The sequence below is a fragment of the Coregonus clupeaformis genome, chromosome 6 (genome assembly GCF_020615455.1).
Source record: "Coregonus clupeaformis isolate EN_2021a chromosome 6, ASM2061545v1, whole genome shotgun sequence".
In the NCBI taxonomy this organism is placed as follows: domain Eukaryota; kingdom Metazoa; phylum Chordata; class Actinopteri; order Salmoniformes; family Salmonidae; genus Coregonus; species Coregonus clupeaformis.
Window position 1 is genome coordinate 23,317,619 of NC_059197.1, and position 26,359 is coordinate 23,343,977.

At 41.9% G+C, this 26,359-nt stretch overlaps 1 protein-coding gene across 1 annotated transcript in view; it reads right to left on the reverse strand.

Moving 5' to 3' along the window:
• Positions 1–1,224: 1,224 nt before the first annotated feature.
• LOC121568013 (vacuole membrane protein 1) overlaps positions 1,225–26,359 on the reverse strand; it is a 30,129-nt gene continuing 4,994 nt past the window's right edge. The window contains exons 6-12 of the mRNA XM_041878493.2: positions 16,053–16,220; positions 15,440–15,571; positions 10,789–10,869; positions 9,417–9,533; positions 6,731–6,792; positions 2,257–2,359; positions 1,225–2,110 (exon numbers count right to left, since the gene is read on the reverse strand). Of these exons, the coding sequence (XP_041734427.1) occupies positions 1,958–2,110; positions 2,257–2,359; positions 6,731–6,792; positions 9,417–9,533; positions 10,789–10,869; positions 15,440–15,571; positions 16,053–16,220 (816 nt within the window). The 3' untranslated portion in view covers positions 1,225–1,957. The remainder of the gene's footprint in view (positions 2,111–2,256; positions 2,360–6,730; positions 6,793–9,416; positions 9,534–10,788; positions 10,870–15,439; positions 15,572–16,052; positions 16,221–26,359) is intronic.

The window sequence follows — 26,359 nt, forward strand, 5'->3', positions numbered from 1 at the left end:
TAGGAAAGTAATATAGGGAAATATATTTTTAAAGGATATGTATGTATGTGTGTATATATATATATATATATATATATATATATATATATATATATATATATATCACACACACATACGTATATATGCGAGAAAAAAACATGAGATTGGAAGTGATGCAGACAATTACATTGTAACTTCCATCAATCTATCTGCAATATTAAAGCTGATCTACCCCCTAAAAAAAAATTTGAACATATGCAGCGTTTACTGCGAATGCGGTCTCTGAACATTGCCTTTAAAACATGCATTGCGGATAAAGCGCAATCATATTGTATTCTGGCCTAAGTCAATGAAAACTTGCAGGGAGGTGATGCTATATTTGCATGTTATTGGAAATGGAGATTTGTACAAGTAGAGTACGTGTGTGTAATTGTCAAAGGAGTCAAAGTTGAATGAATGACATGTACATTTTGTAATATTACAATAATTTCCATTATTCAAGTACATTTGGAGGGGTATAAAAACAATATTTTATATGAACAATACTTTTTTATTGAAGACAGCATGATTTATCAGATAAGACAACTGATGCACACAAAACAGCCATGATGGGAAGTTGTTTGATTTGATCCATTAGCCACAAAAGTTACTGAAATTAAGCACATGCTTGAAAGTTTGACTATGGTACAAAAGACAGCAGTCTTCAGATGGTTAATACCCAGAACTTCAGACAGCTTACAGACCGTTGTCGCCATGTGATTTAAACAGTCAACACCAGTCTGATAAGCTATCTGACAGGATGGGAGAGGGAGTAAAATACCTGCAACAACCAGGACCAAGTCTATACGAACCAGCATTGCATTCTTTTTTAAACAATAAGCCATCATGATATAAAACTCGCTCATATATATCTACTTTCAAATTACAACATATCAATTCCATATTTTCCATAACATATAGATTGTTTTAAATACATTATTTTCACAGAAATGAATCTCCAATATAGCGATCCGGATGCTTTTTGAGAATATTGGCACTTACCTTTTGGATGTTAATTATCTAAGAGAGGTTCAAGCATTCTTTCAATCTTGGTGGACTGATTGCCTAATCATCATTACCTCAACAGTAGAATATGCTTTATACAATAACATGGGGCAAGCTTACAAGTATGGGAGCAATTGTTTACATAGTTAGACCTACAATGAGTAAAATAAAGATGGAAAAACTCAGACATGGAAACAAGAATAATGATTTAGGCATTTTATATATTCTGATCAAAGACTCAGTAAATGTATTTAATAAAAATGACACTAAGTTAGCTGAGTGTAATGTTAATTTACAATTTATATCATTTTCCTTTTCGTTCCGTTTTAGTTCAAGTTAGTTCATCCAGATCATTGTAAATACATGTGCATACATACCATCCAAAAAATATTTCCAGAATGTTCAAACCATCAATAACACGTTGAGACAACTTGATATTGCTATTTCCAATGGCAAACTTGAACGTCAAACAAATCCAAGAAACACAAATGGACAGATGGTCTATTTCTGATCAACAGGACAAAACGCAAGAAAAATTTAACCCTGAAAACGTCCTTAGCATCATATTAGCATACAGAAAGTCTGAGTCCATCCATACAGTGAAAAAGTATGTACAAATCAAGTCTAGTGATTAAGAACTGTGTTCAATGGAAGTAGGACCCGCCACCTTGCATCACAGCTGGTATAGCTGCCAGCAAAACATTTGACATCCAACTGCTGCTTAACTGCTCATCATATCATTATAACATTATTAAATCACACACTAAACACAGATGAGTGGAAACTACAAAACCTTAAGAGGGACAAACACCACATACATCCGTAAGCACACACAGAATAGTGCCAGTTCAGCCTCTTACGAATGGAAGAGCGCGAGGTTAGTTTGTGAGACAGAGCTGAGGGACTCTCAGCACAGTCAGTTGGTGAGTCGTTATCACTTGGTTTTCTTCTCAGAGTACCTCTGCTGCTGACTCTGTTGTCGTCGCTTGGCGTAGCTCTGAGCCATGGAGTTGATGATGGAGAAGATAAAGTAACAGACCATGACCAGAACCACCTTCTCAAAGACCCACGAAAGCCAGTTCTCACTCTGCACAGAGAGACATTCATACAGAGGAATATTACTCTTTTGACACTAACACGAATACATTACAATTTGTATTATCTTGGCAATCAATAAAATCACATGCTTTGTCTGGACTTAGAAAGGATGGATGATGGTAGTAGTGCTCTTACTGCCGGGGTGCCTTCTCCGGTGTGGTGGTGGAGTTTACTTCTCTGGGCCTCTAGGTACTCACTGAAGGGCTTCTGTATGGAGGGACCTACCCTCGGCAGAGACCTGACACAGCGGCAGGGCAAGGACATCCACAGGCAGGGGAGAGGCGAGGAGGGGAAAAGAGAGTGGCAAAGATGGAGACAACATTATATCCCAGAGTACTTACCATACCAGCAGTATCCCTTCACTGGTAAAATAATTAGGCTTTGTAGAGGGAACCCTTGGTCCATAGGACCAGTGTTTCAAGAGAGCAGTCCATTGCTCAGGATGTCGAGAGAGTTCCATTTTCTACATGTTTCTAGTTAGGCATCAAGTCAGGCCTCTAGCTGTGAGTTCACACTGTCAGTGTAGTGGCTGAGCACACAGCAGAGTGAAGTGAGGCAGTCCTCTGCATCTCTCTTATTTATCCCGGAGATTCCTATAGGAAACCAGTCTGAGACCAATAACCAGGAAGTGACTCGATATGCAGTCATCACAGCCTTATGGGTGGAAACAGATCAAACTAGGCGTGTTCATCAATGACTGTCCATATATGGGAGGGAGAGCAAAGGATTAGATCACTGTGTGGGCCACTCAGTTCATAGGGACTCTTTAGATTATAGTTAGAGAATGCAGACAATTTGATTGGAAGAGAACCCTCAGAGACCACGAGGTACTATAACTTGTTACACCTGAATAAATCCACAATCATTTGTAGTTGACAGCACTATACCAAAAATTATTGCTATAGTTTAATCAATGTATCACAGCCATCATTAAATAGAATATACATATGGTTACAATCAGTTTCTTTTAATTCAGGTGTTAATATAAACTTCAACATTTTAAAACTTGACTAAACAGATTCAAGACAATTTACTATCAGGGTGTAAAAAAGTTAATTGGATAATTGTAATTGTTGATCTTAAACAAGGGCTATGGTAAGCCCATTCCCAGGGTAACTTTGACTGACTCACTCAGCCACACACAAACTGCTGCAATTACCAAAAGTCCCGATTCAGCATTCAAGCACCAGTATAACACGTCATAGCAAGTCAGACCAGTCAACCAATTGCAATGGTAGCAAGCAAGGGTTCTTTCTCATGCAACTCTTTTTAACTGTGAATAAAATGGCATTATAAACTGATCATTAGTTGTGAGTACGATTGTAATTTTATTTGTTCATGATGAAAAAAAGTTTGAGAAGAAATAGTCAAGGAAGAGCTAAAGATATTAGCTAGTTATGTTGGATGTGTAATATGGAAGTGATGATTTATTTTTCTTTCATACATCCAGCTGTTATTTTGTTTCCCTGCTGCTGTCGGGGAGATTCTGGTGCAGTCAAAGTTAAACTGCTGTGAGTCAGAACAGAACAGAAGACATTCCATCTGAGAGGATCCCACAAGGCTGGCTGATCACCTATGTGGGGGATTGGTTTGTGTGTAAGGGAAATACCCTGAATGGAGGAGGCAAACACACATCTGACTTTGATGTTATGCTTTTATGATGCTATTTGTTCAGAATGGGAATTATCAATCCAACAGCAAAACTGGTTTCAAACGTGCCTCAAGTATTGCATGTCGACAGAATCAAGCCATTAAACGTTATGTATCCTTCATTAGATTTGTCAAAGCTTAACTGGCGTTTAGCCTATATTTATGTAATTAAGTCTCATTAAAGTTTAGCCACATTTTCTTGCGCCTTCCTCATGTCAGCATCGGTTTGGACATGTGGCTGTAGCCAACATGCATATCATCTACACTTTTTTATTTATGTACAGTCGTGGTCAAAAGTTTTGAGAATGACACAAATATTAATTTTCACAAAGTCTGCTGCCTCAGTTTTTATGATGGCAATTTGCATATACTCCAGAATGTTAAGCGTGATCAGATGAATTGCAATTAATTGCAAAGTCCCTCTTTGCCATGAAAATTAACTTAATCCCCCAAAAAACATTTCCACTGCATTTCAGCCCTGCCACAAAAGGACCAGCTGACATGTCAGTGATTCTCTCGTTAACACAGGTGAGAATGTTGACGAGGACAAGGCTGGAGATCACTCTGTCATGCTGATTGAGTTAGAATAACAGACTGGAAGCTTTAAAAGGAGGGTGGTGCTTGAAATCATTGTTCTTCCTCTGTTAACCATGGTTACCTGCAAGGAAACACGTGCCGCCATCATTGCTTTGCACAAAAAGGGCTTCACAGGCAAGGACATTGCTGCAAGTAAGATTGCACCTAAATCAACCATTTATCGGATCATCAAGAACTTCAAGGAGAGAGGTTCAATTGTTGTGAAGAAGGCTTCAGGGCGCCCAAGAAAGTCCAACAAGCGCCAGGACCGTCTCCTAAAGTTAATTCAGCTACGGGATCGAGGCACCACCAGTGCAGAGATTGCTCAGGAATGGCAGCAGTCACGTGTGAGTGCATCTGCACGCACAGTAAGGCGAAGACTTTTGGAGGATGGCCTGGTGTCAAGAAGGGCAGCGAGGAAGCCACTTCTCTCCAGGAAAAACATCAGGGACAGACTGATATTGTGCAAAAGGTACAGGGATTGGACTGCTGAGGACTGGGGTAAAGTCATTTTCTCTGATGAATCCCCTTTCCGATTGTTTGGGGCATCCGGAAAAAAGCTTGTCCGGAGAAGACAAGGTGAGCGCTACCATCAGTCCTGTGTCATGCCAACAGTAAAGCATCCTGAGACCATTCATGTGTGGGGTTGCTTCTCAGCCAAGGGAGTGGGCTCACTCACAATTTTGCCTAAGAACACAGCCATGAATAAAGAATGGTACCAACACATCCTCCGAGAGCAACTTCTCCCAACCATCCAAGAACAGTTTGGTGATGACCAATGCCTTTTCCAGCATGATGAAGCACCTTGCTCCCGAGTGGTGCAGCTGTCTAAGGCACTGCATCTCAGTGCTTGAGGTGTCACTACAGACCCCCTGGTTAGATTCCAGGCTGTATCACAACCGGCCGTGATTGGCAGTCCCATAGGGCGGTGCACAATTGGCCCAGCATCGTCCGGGTTTGGCCGGTGTAGGCCGTCATTGTAAATAAGAATTTGTTGTTAACTGACTTGCCTAGTTAAATAAAGGTAAAATAAAATAAGAAATAAGGCAAAAGTGATAACTAAGTGGCTCGGGGAACAAAACATCGAAACTCCCCAGACCTTAATCCCATTGAGAATTGATGGTCGATCCTCAAGAGGCGGGTGGACAAACAAAAACCCACAAATTCTGACAAACTCCAAGCATTGATTATGCAAGAATGGGCTGCCATCAGTCAGGATGTGGCCCAGAAGTTAATTGACAGCATGCCAGGGCGGATTGCAGAGGTCTTGAAAAAGAAGGGTCAACACTGCAAATATTGACTCTTTGCATAAACTTAATGTAATTGGCAATAAAAGCCTTTGACCCTTATGGAATGCTTGTAATTATACTTCAGTATACCATAGTAACATCTGACAAAAATATCTAAAAACACTGAAGCAGCAAACTTTGTGAAGACCAATATTTGTGTCATTCAAAACTTTTGACCACAACTGTATGCTACCGGTCAAAAGTTGTATTCTTTATTTTTACTATTTTTTACATTGTAGAATAATAGTGAAGACATCAAAACTATGAAATAACACATATGGAATCATGTAGTAACCAAAAAAGTGTTAACCAAATCAAAATATATTTTATATTTGAGATTCTTCAAATAGCCACCCCCTTGCCTTGATGACAGCTTTGCACACTCTTGGCATTCTCTCAACCAGCTTCACCTGGAATGCTTTTCCAACAGTCTTGAAGGAGTTCCTACATACAGTGGCTTGCGAAAGTATTCACCCCCCTTGGCATTTTTCCTATTTTGTTGCCTTACAACCTGGAATTAAAATTGATTTATTTTGATTGGCTGAAACGCATTAAGGAAAGAAATTCGACAAATTAACTTTTAAGAAGGCACAGCTGTTAATTGAAATGCATTCCAGGTGACTACCTCATGAAGCTTGTTGAGAGAATGCCAAGAGTGTGCAAAGCTGTCATCAAGGCAAAGGGTGGCTACTTTGAAGAATCTCAAATATAAAAGATATTTTGATTAGTTAAAAATTGTTTGGTTACTACATGGTTCCATGTGTGTTTTTTCATAGTTTTGATGTCTTCACTATTATTCTACAATGTAGAAAATAGTAAAAAAATAAAGAAAAACCCTTGAATGAGTAGGTGTTCTAAAACTTTTGACCAGTAGTGTACATGAAAAATAGATTAGAATATTATTCCAATGTTGGCCTCTCTGATCCAACTCTGTTCGGAGTAATTGTTTGATATTGTGATGTGTGATTTTTTTCCTACTTAACAAGCATAAATGTTGAGCCCTGCCCCCATTAAAGCACAGAGGAAGGATGCTAAACGGACAAAGCACCGCGCTCTTCATTTATATGCATACATTAACACAGACACATACTCACCCGATCAGAGACACCATCTGTTCCACTATGTGCTTGCTGAAAGTTATGATAACAAACAGTTTCTGTGGGAAGACAAATGAATCAACTGGGGGATTAGTAATCAGTCTCAGACAGAGACATAGACAGTGAAAACCTGTACCGAGGTGGGGGATATATCCCATGTCTGCTTTGAACACAGTGACAAATGCCGTCCCAGCCAAGTCTGGACAGTAAAAGACCCTTGAGGTCTGAGGGAGAAGCACAAAGCATCTCCCGGACCCTGGTCCTCCTCCTTAACTCTGGAGGGCTTTGTCAGAACTGGTGAGATCACTGGCTGGTACCACAGATGGATTGGTCTGGTTAGACGACTCAGCACTCACCACCACAACTCACAGACACACACAGTCAGTCTCGCACCGTCTGGGAGTAAATTAGTCACTGTGGCAGACTCAACAATACAGCCGACAACTAAGATTTTGATCTGGTTTACAAAAAGCAATGCTTCTCGTTAAAGTGCTCTCCATACTCCTTTCATCTGGAATGGTCTTCAACAGCAGCACTAAAAGTACTTCAAATACAGAAACCATGGAATTACAGCCAACTGAAAATATTCTGACATTAAGAGGTTGAGGGTAGAGGAAGTTCAGGAGTAAAAAACAAAGAAAATAAAACTAATTGTAAAATTGACTGTGTCCATAAAATGTATATAGTATGTGGTCCTCTGTAGCTCAGCTGGTAGAGCACGGCGCTTGTAATGCCAAGGTAGTGGGTTCGATCCCCGGGACCACCCATACACAAAAAAAATAAAAAAAATAAAATAAAATGTATGCACGCATGACTGTAAGTCGCTTTGGATAAAAGCGTCTGCTAAATGGCATATTATTTATTATTATTATAAGCTGGAAGTAGAGGCATAAGCGTTGTTGTTCGCTAGTTTACTCCAATTAGGGAAGGGGTGGTGGGGTTTGAAAGTAATAAAGGAAAATATATTTTTTAAAGGATGTGTGTATGTATGTATGTATACAGTTGAAGTCGGAAGTTTACATACACTTAGGTTGGAGTCATTAAAACTCGTTTTTCAACCACTCCAAAAAATTTATTGTTAACAAACTATAGTTTTGGCAAGTCGGTTAGGACATCTACTTTGTGCATGACAAGTAATTTTTCCAACAATTGTTTCATTGTATCACAATTCCAGTGGGTCAGAAGTTTACATACACTAAGTTGACTGTGCCTTTAAACGGCTTGGAAAATTCCAGAAAATGATGTCATGGCTGTAGAAGCTTCTGATAGGCTAATTGACATAATTTGAGTCAATTGGAGGTGTACCTGTGGATGTATTTCAGGGCCTACCTTCAAACTCAGTGCCTCTTTGCTTGACATCATGGGAAAATCAAAAGAAATCAGCAAAGACCTCAGAAAAAAAATTGTAGACCTCCACAAGTCTGGTTCATCCTTGGGAGCAATTTCCAAACGCCTGAAGGTACCACGTTCATCTGTACAAACAATAGTACGCAACTATAAAAACCATGGGACCACGCAGCCATCATATCACTCAGGAAGGAGACGCGTTCTGTCTCCTAGAGATGAACGTACTTTTGGTGCGAAAAGTGCAAATAAATCCCAGAACAACAGCAAAGGACCTTGTGAAGATGCTGGAGGAAACAGGTACAAAAGTATCTATATCCACTGTAAAACGAGTCCTATATCGACATAACCTGAAAGGCCGCTCAGCAAGGAAGAAGCCTCTGCTCCAAAACCGCCATAAAAAAAGCCAGACTACGGTTTGCAACTGCACATGGGGACAAAGATCATACTTTTTGGAGAAATGTCCTCTGGTCTGATGAAACAAAAATAGAACTGTTTGGCCATAATGACCATCGTTATGTTTGGAGAAAAAAGGGGGTGGCTTGCAAGCCGAAGAACACCATCCCAACCATGAAGCACGGGGGTGGCAGCATCATGCTGTGGGGGTGCTTTCCTGTAGGAGGAACTGATGCACTTCACAAAATAGATGTCATCATGAGGAAGGAAAATTGTGTGGATATATTGAAGCAACATCTCAAGACATCAGTCAGGAAGTTAAAGCTTGGTCGCAAATAGGTCTTCCAAATGGACAATGACCCCAAGCATACTTCCAAAGTTGTGGCAAAATGGCTTAAGGACAACAAAGTCAAGGTATTGGAGTGGCCATCACAAAGCCCTGACCTCAATCCTATAGGAAATGTGTGGGCAGAACTGAAAAAGTGTGTGCGAGCAAGGAGGCCTACAAACCTGACTCAGTTACACCAGCTCTGTCAGGAGGAATGGGCCAAAATTCACCCAACTTATTGTGGGAAGCTTGTGGAAGGCTACCCGAAACGTTTGACCCAAGTTAAACAATTTAAAGGCAATGCTACCAAATACAAATTGAGTGTATGTAAACTTCTGACCCACTGGGAATGTGATGAAAGAAATAAAAGCTGAAATAAATCAATCATTCTCTCTATTATTCTGACAAGGTGTACGTAAACTTCCGACTTCAACTGTGTATATATATATATATATATGTGTATGTGTGCAAGAAAAATATATGGGGGATTGGAAGTGACGCAGACAATTACATTGATGGAAGTTACAATCTACCTGCAATATTAAAGCTGATCTACCCCCTAAAAAATAAAATGTCTGAATATGTCTAATTGTTTAGTACAACTCAAATATTTACTTGTATGTGCATCTTGACGATGGCTTTCCCAATAAGAGTCGCTCCAAAGAAGGTCCAAAATGGTACCAGGAAGTGGCCACATGTTATACCAGCAAGGTCAAACAGAGGATTAGGAATCTGAAAGACAGGTCGTAACATGTGAAAAGATATCCTGTAATAGAGGAGTGCATTCGAATTCTACCTTCATTGCCATAACTTCATTGTAACAAACATCAACATACACTAACTATCAACATACATGGCCAAAAGTATGTGGAGACCTGCTCATCAAACAACTCATTCCAAAATCATGGGCATTAATATGGAGTTGGTCCCCCCTTTGCTGCTATAACAGCCTCCATTCTTCTGGGAAGGCTTTCCACTAGATGGTGGAACATTGTTGCGGGGACTTGCTTCCATTCAGCCACAAGCGCATTAGTGAGGTCGGGCACTGATGTTGGGCGATTAGGCCTGGCTCGCAGTCTGCATTCCAATTCATCCCAAAGGTGTTCGATGGGGGTGAGGTCAGGGCTTTGTGTAGGCCAGTCAAGTTCTTCCACACCGATCTCAACAAACCATTTCTGTATGGACCTCGCTTTGTTCACGGTGGCATTCTCATGCTGAAACAGGAAAGGGCCTTCCCCAAACTGTTGCCACAAAGTTGGAAGCACAGAATCATCTAGAATTTCATTGTTTGCTGTAGCTTTAAGATTTCCCTTCACGAACTAAGGGGCCTAGCCCGAACCATGAAAAACAGCCCTAGACCATTATTCCTCCTCCACCAAACTTCACAGTTGGCACTATGCATTGGGGCAAGTAGCATTCTCCTGGCATCCGCCAAACCCAGATTTGTCCGTCGGACTGCCAGATGGTGAAGCGTGATTATCACTCCAGAGAACGCGTTTCCACTGCTCCACAGTCCAATGACGGCAGACGCTTGGCATTGCGCATTGTGATCTTAGGCTTGTGTGCGGCTGCTCGGCCATGGTAACCCATTTCATGAAGCTCCCAACGAACAGTTCTTGTGCGGACGTTGCTTCCAGAGGCAGTTTGGAACTCAGTAGTGAGTGTTGCAACCGAGGACAGGCGATTTTTACGCGCTACGCACTTCAGCAGTCCCGTTCTGTGAGCTTGTGTTGCCTACCACTTTGCGGCTGAGTCGTTGTTGCTCCTAGACGTTTCCACTTCACAATAACAGCACTTACAGTGGATTCAGCTGAAATGGCTGAATCTACTAATTTGAAGGGTTGTCCACATACTTTTGGCCATGTAGTGTACAATATTCAGTGATGCGCTGTAATAATAAAGGCCTCAACTTTAAAATAGTATAAGATAAGAGTTCATGTCAAGTCAAGTCATCAAACAGTTGCCTGCAATGTAGTTTTGGACTTACCGAGGCACAGGCTAGAATCCCAAAGAATCCCACTTTCTGCACCATGTTCTGAACGCCCAGTTTTGCTCTAGTAACAAAATCCTGAAACATAATTCAATAGTTTATTATCCAATATTAATTAATGCTTCACACATTAAACAATTTCTACAATAATATATCAATATCATGATACAGTACAGTGCCTTGCAAAGGTATTCATCACCCTTGGCGTTTTTCCTATTTTGTTGCATTACAACCTGTAATGTAAATAGATTTTTAAATTTGGATTTCATGTAATGGACATACACAAAATAGTCCAAATTGGTGAAGTGAAAAAAATAACTTGTTTCAAAAAATTCTATAAAATAAATAACGGAAAAGTGATGCGTATTCACCCCCTTTGCTATGAAGCCCCTAAATAAGATCTGGTGCAACCAATTACCTTCAGAATTACCTGCAAAGCTCCACAGCGGAGATTGGATTATCTGTCCATAGGACCACTTTAAGCCATACACTCCACAGAGCTGGGCTTTACGGAAGAGTGGCCAGAAAAAAGCCATTGCTTAAAGAAAAATATAAGCAAACACGTTTGGTGTCCGCCAAAAGGCATGTGGGAGACTCCCCAAACATATGAGACTAAAATTGAGCTTTTTGGCCATCAAGGAAAACGCCATGTCTGGCGCAAACCCAACACCTCTCATCACCCCGAGAACACCATCCCCACAGTGAAGCATGGTGGTGGCAGCATCATGCTGTGGGGATGTTTTTCCCATCGGCAGGGACTGGGAAACTGGTCAGAATAGAAGGAATGATGGATGGCGCTAAATACAGGGAAATTCTTGAGGGAAACCTGTTTCAGTCTTCCAGAGATTTGAGACTAGGACAGAGGTTCACCTTCCAGCAGGACAATGACCCTAAGCATACTGCTAAAGCAACACTCGAGTGGTTCAAGGGGAAACATTTACATTTTTGGAATGGCCTAGTCAAAGCCCAGACCTCAATCCAATTGAGAATCTGTGGTATGACTTAAAGATTGCTGTACACCAGCAGAACCCATCCAACTTGAAGGAGCTGGAGCAGTTTTTCCTTGAAGAATGGGCAAAAATCCCAGTGGCTAGATGTGCCAAGCTTATAGAGACATACGCCAAGAGACTTGCAGCTGTAATTGCTGCAGAAGGTTGCTCTACAAAGTATTGACTTGAGGGGGTGAATAGTTACACACGCTCAAGTTCTGTTTGTCTCTTTCTTGTTTGTTTCACCATCTTCAAAGTGGTAGGCATGTTGTGTAAATCAAATGATACAAACCCCCCCAAAAATACATTTTAATTCCAGGTTGTAAGGCAACAAAATAGGAAAAATGGCTTAGCCAAATACATTTAAACTCAGTTTTTCACAATTCCTGACATTTAATCCTAGTACAAACTCAGTCTTAGGTCAGTTAGGATCACCACTTCATTTTAAGAATGTGAAATGTCAGAATAATAGTAGAGAATGATTTATTTCAGCTTTTATTTCTTTCATCACATTCCCAGTGGGTCAGAAGTTACACTCAATTTGTATTTGGTAGCATTGCCTTTAAATTGTTTAACTTGGGTCAAATGTTTAGGGTAGCCTTCCACAAGCTTCCCACAATAAGTCGGGTGAATTTTGGCCCATTCCTCCTGACAGAGCTGGTGTAACTGAGTCAGGTTTGTAGGCCTCCTTGCTCGCACACGCTTTTTCAGTTCTGCCCACAAATGTTCTATAGGATTGAGGTCAGGGCTTTGTGATGGTCACTCCAATACCTTGACTTTGTTGTCCTTAAGCCATTTTGCCACAACTTTGGAAGTATGCTTGGGGTCATTGTCCATTTGGAAGACCCATTTGCGACCAAGCTTTAACTTCCTGACTGATGTCTTGAGATGTTGCTTCAATATATCCACATAATTTTCCTTCCTCATGATGCCATCTATTTTGTGAAGTGCATTAGTCCCTCCTGCAGCAAAGCACCCCCACAGCATGATGCTGCCACCCCCGTGCTTCACGGTTGGGATGGTGTTCTTCAGCTTGCAAGCCATCGCCTTTTCCCTCCAAACATAATGATGGTCATTATGGTCAAACAGTTATATTTGTGTTTCATCAGACCAGAGGACATTTCTCCAAAAAGTACAATCTTTGTCCCCATGTGCAGTTGCAAACCATAGTCTGGCTTTTTTATGGTGGTTTTGGAGCAGTGGCTTCTTCCTTGCTGAGCGGCCTTTCAGGTTATGTCGATATAGGACTCGTTTTACAGACAAGGTCCTTTGATGTTGTTCTGGGATTGATTTGCACTTTTCACACCAAAGTACGTTCATCTCTAGGAGACAGAACGTGTCTCCTTCCTGAGCGGTATAACGGCTGCGTGGTCCGATGGTGTTTATAGTTGCGTACTATTGTTTGTACAGATGAACGTGGTACCTTCAGGCGTTTGGAAATTGCTCCCAAGGATGAACCAGACTTGTGGAGGTTTACAATTCTTTTTCTGAGGTCTTGGCTGATTTCTTTAGATTTTCCCATGATGTCAAGCAAAGAGGCACTGAGTTTGAAGGTAGACCTTGAAATACATCCACAGGTACACCTCCAATTGACTCAAATGATGTCAATTATCCCATCAGAAGCTTCTAAAGCCATGACATCCTTTCCTGGAATTTTCCAAGCTGTTTAAAGGCACAGTCAACTTACTGTATGTAAACTTCTGACCCACTGGAATTGTGATACAGTGAATTAAGTGAAATAATCTGTCTGTAAACAATGGTTGGAAAAATTACTTGTGTCATGCACAAAGTAGATGTCCTAACCGACTTGCCAAAACTATAGTTTGTTAACAAGAAATTTGTGGAGTGGTTGAAAAACGAGTTTTAATGACTCCAACCTAAGTGTATGTAAACTTCCGACTTCAACTGTGTATATATACACACATACACACATCTAATCAATGGTGTTTTTAGTGATAATGTGACACATACTACCTCAACCTTTTCCCTAAAACTATTCAGCCGTAAACATCAGGTCAAAAGCATCTGACATGATATATCGAGACCTTGGGACTGACTATAAGGCTCTATCTGACATGTGTAAAAAATGAGTTATTCACATAGAGTTGCTCTTTAGGAGGTCCTTCACATGCGACATACAGTATGTCAGATCTGTGAAAAAGTCTGAAAGTTGTATCTGTACAAACACCTTTGAACTTGGTTCTAAAAGGCTATATCTGCAATCCAATCACACAATGCTGGGTTGTCAAAAATATAATTGTATTTAAGGTGAGGTACTTTGAGTCATGAAAGAGGAAGACATCACAAAACAGTCTGGGACTTCAAAAAAATGAATCTCAAAACCATACATTTTGCACATAGAACCTTTTAGTCTCAAGTCCTTGATTGTTCATATCACAAGTTCTTGTCCTCTTTTGCAATTACTTAGATGTTTTACACTAATTAAGCTCTTTATGGTAAACATAAATAAATACAGGTGCCTTAGAGCATGTTGATGGACTATTGGAGAGGCATTGCGGTTTTTGTCTTGTTCTATATCAATACGCAAGCATTAATGGAAGGAGTATTTCACAAAAATTACAGACATAACACATTTTATTTAACTATCAAGTAGTTTACTGACGTTGGGTGTCAGAGACCAGAAAAATATATCAGTTTACTCATCCAGAGCTAAGCTTTAGCAATGTTGCTTAGTTCTCGATAGGATATAGTGTAGTTGTCATTTTAGTGAACTATCGATCATGTGATGAACATTAATTCATATATTTGATGATGTGATTAGAAAGAAGGGTATTCTCTTTATTTAATCATTAAATATCTGTAATAATTTTTATAATTTTTACATTCTGTGCCAGATAGAACCTTATGGCTGAACCCATATTGACATTTCAGAACCATGAGGTTCTATCTGCGTTTGCACCCCCAAACAAAAAAAACATGTCTCAGGATTTTAATATTCTGTCATTTAAGTACCTTGAAGGTGAGGACATTAAATGGGTTATGAATGAATTCACTACAAAACAGTTCTGAGATCTGAGATGTGAAAACTTTGATTCTCAATATCTCTGAAATATGCTAAGCACAGATATAACCTTATCGTCCCAAGGTCACAATATCTTAATAATAAATTATGAGTGTGCAGCTGTACACACATTTACTGGTAAAGACGTGATAAGATATTCCTTATTTATTTCAGATTCCATGACGTGAGACTAGACTGGAGGAAAATTCTGTTGAATATATGATTCTTAAATCTATCGGAGCTCTTTGCTTAGTCAGCAATCTGATCTAAGTGGTAGGCACTGGCAGTCATGTCAGTAGCCTGTTCACATTGCCTGTCCCTCAAATGAAAGGATCATGAAAAGAAAGGCCTCAGGGATGATTACAGGGGAGCTTGTTTCACCGTGACTCACTCCACTAGCAATGACCTTACTGGAAATGGTGGGAGGAGGGGTTTTCAGAGAAGTCATCTGATAACTGGAGGCCAATCACAGGCCAGATAGAGAAGTCAGTAGATAGTGATGGACAGTTAAGTAGAGTTCGATCCCAAAATAAAAGACTGAAGAAGAGTATATAGGACTCCACAGATTTGGGTGGAATGAGGCATTCAAGAGGCAGGCTACTACACTCTGAGATGTGAGAACAGAGTCTCCACTCACCTGAGCGGTCTCTGCCTGCTCCAGCATCTCCTCAAACTCCTCATAGTCTTCGTCATCTGGGTCTGCTCCAGATAGCCTGGCTGCTCGGGCCATGAAGTAGGGGGGCAACTCCCCAATGGCTGTGCCTGCACCCTGGAGAGACAGTCACACACTGGGTTAGCTTAGCACTGGTTCATACACACTGGGTTAGCTTAGCACTGGTTCATACACACTGGGTTAGCTTAGCACTGGTTCATACACACTGGGTTAGCTTAGCACTGGTTCATACACACTGGGTCATACCACAGTCAGGCATAGCTCTATGGTCTCTCACTACTAGAGGATGTCATAGGTGAGGTTACATGAGGTCAACCGAAGACTACCAATATTGAGCCCTCAAGTTGCCCTGATTGTTCTAAACCCAAAAAGGAGCGCTTTCCCCAGGCACAGATTAAGTCCTGGACAGAAAAACAAACTTTAATGGACATTCTCCATTGAGCTTGTTTTTTTGTTGTTGTTGAGGACTAGGCTTAATCTGTGTCCAGGAAACCGCCCCATAGAATTCACTAGAACGTTGAACCTTAGTTTAATTATACTTATTTTTGCCATTGAATAAAGACAGATGTTTACTCACCCACATACAGGCCTCCAGGCGGACCTTTGAGACGATGGACCAGAGTGAGATGCTGCCCTCCATTCCACCTCCCTCTGGGCAGATGATCTGGTCTGGGTAGGGGGGCTCTGGGAAGTCTGTAGAACCACACTCGTACGCAGCCAGGGTGACTGATGCTATGTGTGGACCCTGAGAGCCAGAGGATGGATGGGTATTCCTTAACTCAACATGTACAGTTGACACAAACACTAGAGCTGGGATGATAAACCGAAAATTACGGACATCGCCTTCTTCTTACCAAAATATTTTGCTTACATTGGTAATGTTCGGTGATTTTGCTACACAACGTTCCTATAGATTGTTCTAAAACCATTATTTGGTCAACAGTAATAGCCTATGCATTATGTTGGTTCCTGCTGGTCCCTGTCGGCTGCCGACTCTCACTCCCTCTCCCCACTGTGCGCACGGAGGAGGGAGAGATGTATTCTGAGAAGCACAAATATACAGTGCATTCTGAAAGTATTCTAACCCCTTGACTATTTCCACATTTTGTTACATTACAGCCTTATTCTAAAATTGATTAAATTATTTCCCCCCCTCACCAATCTACACACAATACCCCACAATGACAAAGCAAAAACTGGTTTTTATAATTTGTTTCTAATGTATTAAAAATAAAAAACAGAAATATACATTTACATAAGTATTCAGACCCTTTACTCAGTACTTTGTTGAAGCACCTTTGGCAGCGATTACAGCCTTGAGTCTTCTTGGGTATGACGCTACAAGCTTGGCACACCTGTATTTGGGGAGCTTCTCCCATTCTTCTCTGTAGATCCTCTCAAGCGCTGTCAGGTTGGATGGGGAGCATTGCTGCACAGCTATTTTCAGGTTTCTCCAGAGATGTTCGATCAAGTTCAAGTCTGGGCTCTAGCTGGGCCACTCAAGGACATTCAGAGACTTGTCCCGAAGCCACTCCTGCATTGACTTGGCTGTGTGCTTAGGATCGTTGTCCTGTTGGAAGGTGAACCGTCGCCCCAGTCTGGTCCTGAGCGCTCTGGAGCAGGTTTTCATCAAGGATCTCTGTACTTTACTACGTTCATCTTTGCCTCGATCCTGACTAGTCTCCCAGTCCCTGCCACTGAAAAACATCTTCACAGCATGATGCTTTAGGGGCCTATTGGCAAACTCCAAGTGGGAAGTCATGTCCCTTTTACTGAGGTGTGGCTTCTGTCTGGCCACTCTACCATAAAAGGCCTGATTGGTGGAGTGCTGCAGAGATGGTTGTCCTTCTGGAATGTTCTCCCATCTCCACAGAGGAACTCTGAAGCTCTGTCAGAGGGACCATCAGGTTTTTGGTCACCTCCCTGACCAAGACGCTTCTCCCCCGATTGCTCAGTTTGGCCAGCTTTAGGAAGAGTCTTGGAGGTTCCAAACTTCTTCCATTTAAGAATGATGGATGCCACCGTGTTCTTGGGGACTTTTAATAATGCATCATTTTTTTAGGTACCATTCCCCAGATCTGTGCCTCGACACAATCCTGTCTCGGAGCTCTACAGACAATTCTTTCGAACTCATGGCTTGGTTTTTGCTCTGACCTGCACTGTCAACTGTGGGACATTATATAGACAGGGGGGTGCCTTTCCAAATCATGCCCAATCAATTGATTTTACCACAGTTGGACTCCAATCAAGTTATGAAAACATCTCAAGGATGATCAATGGAAACAGGATGCACCAGAGCTCAATTTCAAGTCTCATAGGGAACGGTCTGAATACTTATGTAAATGTGATAGTTTTTTTATTTTATTTATACATTTGCAAAAATTTCAACAAACCTGTTTTCGCTTTGTCATTATGGGGTATTGTGCGTAGATTGACGAGGACATTTTTATTTAATGCATTTTAGAATAAGGCTGTAACGTAACAAGATGTGGAAAAGGTGAAGGGGTCTGAATACTTTCCGAATGCACTGTATGACCATTGCTCAAAATGATATTGCGGGACATAGTTTAAAGCAACTCCTGTTCTACACTGAACAAAAATATAAAACGCAACATGTAAAGTGTTGGTCCCATGTTTCATGAGCTGAAATAAAGGATCCCCGAAACTTTCTATACGCACTAAAAGCTTATTTCTCTCAAATTTGGTGCACAAATTTGTTTAGATCCCTGTTAGTGAACATTTCTTTGCCAAGATAATCCATGCACCTGAAAGGTGTGACATATCAAGAAGATGATTAAACAGCATGATCATCATCAAGTTGAGGGAGCGTGCAAATGGCATGCTGACTGCAGGAATGTCCACCAGAGCTGTTGCCAGAGAATTTTATGGTAATTTCTCTACCATAAACTGCCTCCAACGTTGTTTTAGAGGATTTGGCATTATGTCCAACCGACCTCACAACCACAGACCACGTGTATGGCGTCGTGTGGGCGAGTGCCCCATGGTGGCGGTGGGGTTAAGGTATGGGCAACGAACACAATTGCATTTTATCGATGGCAATTTGAATGCACTGAGATACCGTGACGAGATCCTGAGGCCCATTTTCGTGCCATTCATCCACCGCCATCACCTCATGTTTCAGCATGATAATGCACAGCCCCAGGTCGCAAGGATCTGTACACAGTTCCTAGAAGCTGAAAATGTCCCAGTTCTTCCATGGCCTGCATACTCAGACATGTCACCCATTGAGTATGTATGGGATGCTCTGGATCGACGTGTTCCCGCCAATATCCAGCAACTTCGCACAGCCATTGAAGATCAGTGGGACAACATTCCACAATCAACAGCCTGATCAACTCTATGTGAAGGAGATGTGTCGCGCTGCATGAGGCAAATGGTGGTCACACCAGATACTGACTGGTTTTCTGATCCACGCCCCTACTTTTTTTTTTAAAGGTATCTGTGACCAACAGATGCATATCTGTATTCCCAGTCATGTGAAATCCATAGATAAGGGCCTAATTTATTTATTTTAATTTACTGATTTCCTAATATGAACAGTACAATTTTTGAAATTGTTGCATGTTGCGTTTATATTTTTGTTCAGTATAGTTACAGAGAGGAGAGGCACAGCTTTCTGTAAGTATGTCAATGTATTTCTCACCTCTTAATATTGAGTTCATGGCACCACTTTACAACCGGAGTAGGCTGTAGTTAGTATGGTTTTGATGCGCCCGCGGGGCGGAGATGAGCGCCTTATTTGCCTACATCAAGTAGCCTAGGCCTAGCGCTGGAATGTTTTTGTAGGACATTAGCCTATATTTACTGATCAATTAAATCAAATTAGTCTACATGGATATCGTTTGTTGTATTTGTTGTTATCGAGCAAAATAGTAACATTTAATCGCAATTACTTTTTGTACATAACGCACAGGTCTAGCACCACCCACAAAAATTGTAATTTATCGTTATCACAAAACATTTGTCAATTTATCACAATATGGGTTTGTCCATATCACCCAGCTCTAACACACACACAGCTGAGTCAGCACAGCCTCCCCCAACAGCCTGGTATGCAGTTCCATGAATCAGAGCACAGGCTTAGCCACCTGGCTTCATTAACAGTGAGGGCAGTCAGGGCACCTGAAACCACAGCACAGGAAGCCTATTATACCGCCTCCTGTTGAGATACCACAGTGACAGGAGATAGACAGAAGACAATTAGTCAGCGCTGATCCCCATAGCTCTCCTAGAGAGTGTGAGCGGACATGCTGACAAGTCTTCTTTTCACAATACGGGTTCACAAGGTCTCAATCCCTGCCTTTCCTTCTGTTACAAATCTATACTTGTTTCACCATGATGGTTACTCAATAATAACAAGACAACACCTTTTCATTATTTGGAAGTAAATAATCCTCGAAACATAGCAAATGACATGCACGGTGGCCATTGCCTTGATTGATTTCCTTTGTTTAGCAAAATAAGAAAAAGACAGTCCCTACATTTCCATCTGAATCCAGCATGACCAGACTCATGAATCATACAATTATGCTTGTAACGCCCAGCAAAATATCTCCGCTCCTTACTATGGGGTATCTAATCCATAGCAGCTCTTCAGAGGGCAGATGTTTCTGGCACCCTTCAACTAGGGACTTTCCAATATGTTGACCTCACCTCTGAGTTATTTGTGTTTGGTAAAGTGTGCACATAGCCTATTTTAGCAGGGAGCACAACCTCACTATTCTCCAGATAGGAGGAGATATTGTTTTCCAAAAACCAGTTAAGCAAGCACTCATATCCATATATTTCTCATCCATATATTTATAGATTCTTATTCCATCCCTTTACTTAGATTTGTGTGTATTAGGTTTTTGTTGTGGAACTGTTAGATATTACTTGCTAGACATTGCTGCACTGTCGGAACTAGAAGCACAAGCATTTCGCTACACTCGCAATAACATCTGCTTAACCATGTGTAGGTGGTAATAGATTTTATTTACTCAAGTGGTTGATATTTTAGTGATGCCTTGATTCAAATATAAAGCAAACATACTGGTAATATCCACATGAACATTTGTACAATACAAAGTAGGCCTACCGCTATAGAAATCATGATAATGCATCTTTGAATTCATATAGAATAATTTGAGTGTTTGTAAGTTGCATTAGACAGCTACATTTTCTCATTTTGGAGAAGATTACTGAAAACTGATGGAAATAACCTCCCTCACATTGAGTGGAGAGATGTGGGAAAGGGAATGAGGTCATACACACGTCTAGGGAAGATGACACGTCATGAGGTCAACACCACCAACACTACCAGAGGCTGTGGTTTACAGGCCCGTCTCTACTAGTGGGTTTGGGTAGTGTGTGTGTAGTGAGGAAAATAATGGGTAGTTAGGCATAGAATTGGAAAGGCTACAAAAGTAAATTGTATTTCCAAAGCAGCTATTTCTAAAGTTCAGTACAAACGTTGCAATTTCCCATTTGTAAATGTGGAGCTGTTGGACTCAAGGGTACATCATAAGATCTAGTGAACAATGGCCACATCACTGAAAAAGTGGGGACCTCTGTAGAATCACTTCCTTGTCTTCATCACAGTTTAATGATTCATTTTACCACAGCCAAGATGGATGTCACAAACAAAACACACAGTGAGGAAGGAGCGTGACTCAACCACAGTCACACTATGATCACTCATCAGGAACTAGGGCAGTGGAGGCCATGAAATTGTCAGCTGGTAATTGTCATGCAAATAACTGCCGGTCTCACGGTAATTGACTGTTAATTAACAAACACATTTAACATCTCTGGGCTTCCACGCATAGACAAGCCACTGATGCGGACCTATGGAACATCTACATTTTAAAATGTCGAATAAATCATTTAATATAGCCTACACTATCACAATAAATCCATTGTTTATTTTAGGCAGGTCTAAATAAACATTGTGAAATGTAGCCCATTTCAGAAGTATAGAACAGCATATTCTGAGTCATCCTTATGTTAGGCCCTGATCTGGCTATGCCATATGGCTGTGGGCTTAACTAGTTCATTTAGCAGATAAGATTTGTTTATAATTCTCGTGGTAAGAAGAATACAATGGAACATAGCTGAATAAAATAGAAAGGATATTTTCCCCTAACGATTTCCGAGGGAGTGTGGACAACTATTCTGTGTTGAGTGGTTAAAAAAAGTGATCATTTGAAACAGGTCCTACTATATGCTTAATTTAGAGCTATCTATGCAACTTTAGTTGTGATACAAACCTTAGGCTACATGTTTTGATTTACGCTTTTCCCCCAAAAAAATTTGAAACCCCTTTTTCTCCGCAATTTCAAGATTACGATCTTGTCTCATCACTGCAATACCAACGGGCTCGGGAGAAGCAAAGGTTGAGCCATGCGTCCTCCCAAACATGACCCGTCAAGCCGCACTTCTTAACACCCACTCGCTTAACCCAGAAGCCAGCTGCACCAATGAGGAAACACCGTTCAACTGACAACCGAAGTCAGCCTGCAGGCGCCCGGACCGCCACAAGGAGTCGCTAGAGCGCGATGTGCCAAGTAAAGCCCCCCCGGCCAAACCATCCCCTAACCTGGACGACGCTGGGCCAATTGTGCGCCGCCCTATGGGACTCCCGGTCACGGCCGGGTGTTACACAGCCTGGGATCGAACCCCAGGCTGTAGTGATGCCGCAACACAGCGACGCAGTGCCTTAGACTGCTGCGCCACTCGGAAGGCCAAGTTTGATTTCTAATACATTCTAATGCCCCGTTGACATCGTGGCCACTGTGTTCTTGGGGACCTTCAATGCTGCAGAAATGTTTTGGTATCCTTCCCCAGATTTGTGCCTCGACCTCATGGCTTGGTTTTTGCTCTGACATGCACTATCAACTGTAGGACCTTATATAGACAGGTGTGTGCCTTTCCAAATCATGTCCAATCAATTGAATTTACCACAGGTGGACTCCAAGTTGTACAAACATTTCAAGGATGATCAATGGAAACAGGATGCACCGGAGCTCAATTTCGAGTCTCATAGCAAAGTTGTTTTAATTTTTATACATTTGCAAACATTTCTAAAAATATGTTTTCACTTTAACATTATGGGGTATTGTGTGTAGATTGAGGAGTAACATTTATTTAATCAATTTTAGAATAAGGCTGTAACGTAACAAAATGTGGAAAAAGTCAAGGGGTCTGAATATTTCCCGAATGCACTCTACATACACAATCCATGTCTCAAGGCTTAGAAATCCTTCTTTAACCGGTCTCCTCCCCTTCATCTACACTGATTGAAGTTGATTTAACAAGTGACATCAATAAGGGATCATGGCTTTCACCTGGATTCACCTGGTCAGTCTGTCATGGAAAGAGCAAGTTATCCTAATGTTTTGTACACTCAGTGCATGTGTGAAATTATTTGTTATTTAGAATAGCCCACAAAATAAAACGCAGCGTGCACTCGAATAGCGAAAGCTCTTCCCTCGGTTCCGTTTTGATTATACCAGAAAGGCTACACCAGTTGTAAAGCAGACATTTTAAGAGTTGAGCAATAAACATTACATGTGAAAGCTGGGACCCTCTTAAATAATGGCCAGTCAAAACTCTCTTTTCACACACGATTGTGCAATGACTGGGTTTATAAGTACACGTTTCACTAAACTCTGTAGGCTATAGGCTCTCCAACCCTGTTCCAGGGGTCCTAGGCCTATAGGCTAGGACCACCGATAAATGTACGATAATCGAGAATTTCAATAAGCATTTTGCTACGGCTGGCCATGCTTTCCACCTGGCTACCCCTACCCCGGCTCTGCACCCTCCGCTTCAACTTGCCCATGCCCCCCGCTTCTCCTTCACCCAAATTCAGATAGCTGATGTCCTGAAAGAGCTGCTAAATCTGGACCCCTACAAATCAGCTGGGCTAGAAAATCTGGACCCTTTCTTTCTAAAGTTAGCCGCCGAAATTGTCACAACCCCTATTACTAGCCTGTTCAACCTCTCTTTCGTATCGTCTGAGATCCCCAGAGATTGGAAAGCTGCCGCGGTCATCCCCCTCTTCAAAGGGGGTGACACTCTAGATCCAAACTGTTACAGACCTACAGTGGGGAGAACAAGTATTTGATACACTGCCGATTTTGCAGGTTTTCCTACTTACAAAGCATGTAGAGGTCTGTAATTTTTATCATAGGTACACTTCAACTGTGAGAAACGGAATCTAAAACAAAAATCCAGAAAATCACATTGTGTGATTTTTAAGTAATTTATTTGCATTTTATTGCATGACATAAGTATTTGATACACCAGAAAAGCAGAACTTAATATTTGGTACAGAAACCTTTGTTCGCAATTACAGAGATCATACGTTTCCTGTAGGTCTTGACCAAGTTTGCACACACTGTAGCAGGGCTTTTGGCCCACTCCTCCATACAGACCTTCTCCTTCAGGTTTCGGGGCTGTCGCTGGGCAATACAGACTTTCAGCTCCCTCCAAAGATTTTCTATTGGGTTCAGGTCTGGAGACTGGCTAGGCCACTCCAGGACCTTGAGATGCTTCTTACGGAGCCACTCCTTAGTTGCCCTGGCTGTGTGTTTCGGGTCGTTGTCATGCTGGAAGATCCCTCAGTAAGAGCATTGAAGATGGATCGTGGCTGGAAGGAGGTTGTTGGCCAAGATCTCGCGATACATGGCCCCATCCATCCTCCCCTCAATACGGTGCAGTCGTCCTGTCCCCTTTGCAGAAAAGCATCCCCAAAGAATGATGTTTCCACCTCCATTCTTCACGGTTGGGATGGTGTTCTTGGGGTTGTACTCATCCTTCTTCCTCCAAACACGGCAAGTGGAGTTTAGACCAAAAAGCTCTATTTTTGTCTCATCAGACCACATGACCTTCTCCCATTCCTCCTCTGGATCATCCAGATGGTCATTGGCAAACTTCAGACGTGCCAGGACATGCGCTGGCTTGAGCAGGGGGACCTTGCGTGCGCTGCAGGATTTTAATTCATGACGACGTAGTGTGTTACTAATGGTTTTCTTTGAGACTGTGGTCCCAGCTCTCTTCAGGTCATTGACCAGGTCCTGCCGTGTAGTTCTGGGCTGATCCCTCACCTTCCTCATGATCATTGATGCCCCACGAGGTGAGATCTTGCATGGAGCCCCAGACCGAGGGTGATTGACCGTCATCTTGAACTTCTTCCATTTTCTAATAATTGCGCCAACAGTTGTTGCCTTCTCACCAAGCTGCTTGCCTATTGTCCTGTAGCCCATCCCAGCCTTGTGCAGGTCTACAATTTTATCCCCGAGGTCCTTACACAGCTCTCTGGTCTTGGCCATTGCGGAGAGGTTGGAGTCTGTTTGATTGAGTGTGTGGACAGGTGTCTTTTATACAGGTAACGAGTTCAAACAGGTGCAGTTAATACAGGTAATGAGTGGAGAACAGGAGGGCTTCTTAAAGAAAACCTAACAGGTCTGTGAGAGCCGGAATTCTTACTGGTTGGTAGGTGATCAAATACTTATGTCATGCAATAAAATGCAGAATGAATTACTTAAAAATCATTCAATGTGATTTTCTGGATTTTTGTTTTAGATTCCGTCTCTCACAGTTGAAGTGTACCTATGATAACAATTACAGACCTCTACATGCTTTGTAAGTAGGAAAACCTGCAAAATCGGCAGTGTATCAAATACTTGTTCTCCCCACTGTATATCCATCCTGCCCTGCCTTTCCAAAGTATTTGAAAGCCAAGTTAACAAACAGATCACCGACCATTTTGAATCCCACCGTACCTTCTCCGCTATGCAATCTGGTTTCCGAGCTGGTCATGGGTGCACCTCAGCCACGCTCAAGGTCCTAAAATATATAATAACCGCGATTGATAAAAGACAGTACTGTGCAGCCGTCTTCATCGACCTGGCCAAGGCTTTTGACTCTGTCAATCACCGCATTCTTATTGGCAGACTAAATAGCCTTGGTTTCTCAAATGACTGACTCGCCTGGTTCACCAACTACTTCTCAGATAGAGTTCAATGTGTCAAATCGCAGGGCCTGTTGTCTGGACCTCTGGCAGTCTCTATGGGGGTGCCACAGGGTTCAATTCTCAGGCCGACTCTATTCTCTGTGTATATCAATGATGTCGCTCTTGCTGCTGGTGACTCAGATCTACCTCGACGCAGACGACACCATTTTGTATACATCTGGCCCTTCATTGGACACTGTGTTAACAAACTTCCAAACAAGCTTCAATGCCATACAACACTCCTTCCCGTGGCCTCCAACTGCTCTTAAACGCTAGTAAAACTAAATGCATGCTCTTCAATCGAACGCTGCTTGCACCTGCCCGCCAGACTAGAATCACTACTCTCGGCGGGTCTGACTTAGAAATACCTAGGTGTCTGGTTAGACCGTAAACTCTCCTTCCAGACTCACATTAAGCATCTCCAATCCAAAGTTAAATCTAGAATTGGCTTCCTATTTCGCAACAAAGCCTCCTTCACTCATGCTGCTAAACATGCCCTCGTAAAACTGACTATCCTACTGATCCTTGACTTCAGCGATGTCATTTACAATATAGCTTCTAACACTCTACTCAGCAAATTGGATGAAGTCTATCACAGTGCCATCCGTTTTGTCACCAAAGCCCCATATACTACCCACCATTGTGACCTGTACGCTCTCGTTGGCTGGCCCTCACTACATATTCGTCGCCAAACCCACTGGCTCCAGGTCATCTATAAATCACTTCTAGGCAAATCCCCGCCTTATCTTAGATCATTGGTCACCATAGCAACATCCACCTGTAGTATGCGTTCCAGCAGGTATCTCTCACTGGTAATCCCCAAAGCCAACACCTCCTTTGGCCGTTCCTTCCAGTTCTCTGCTGCA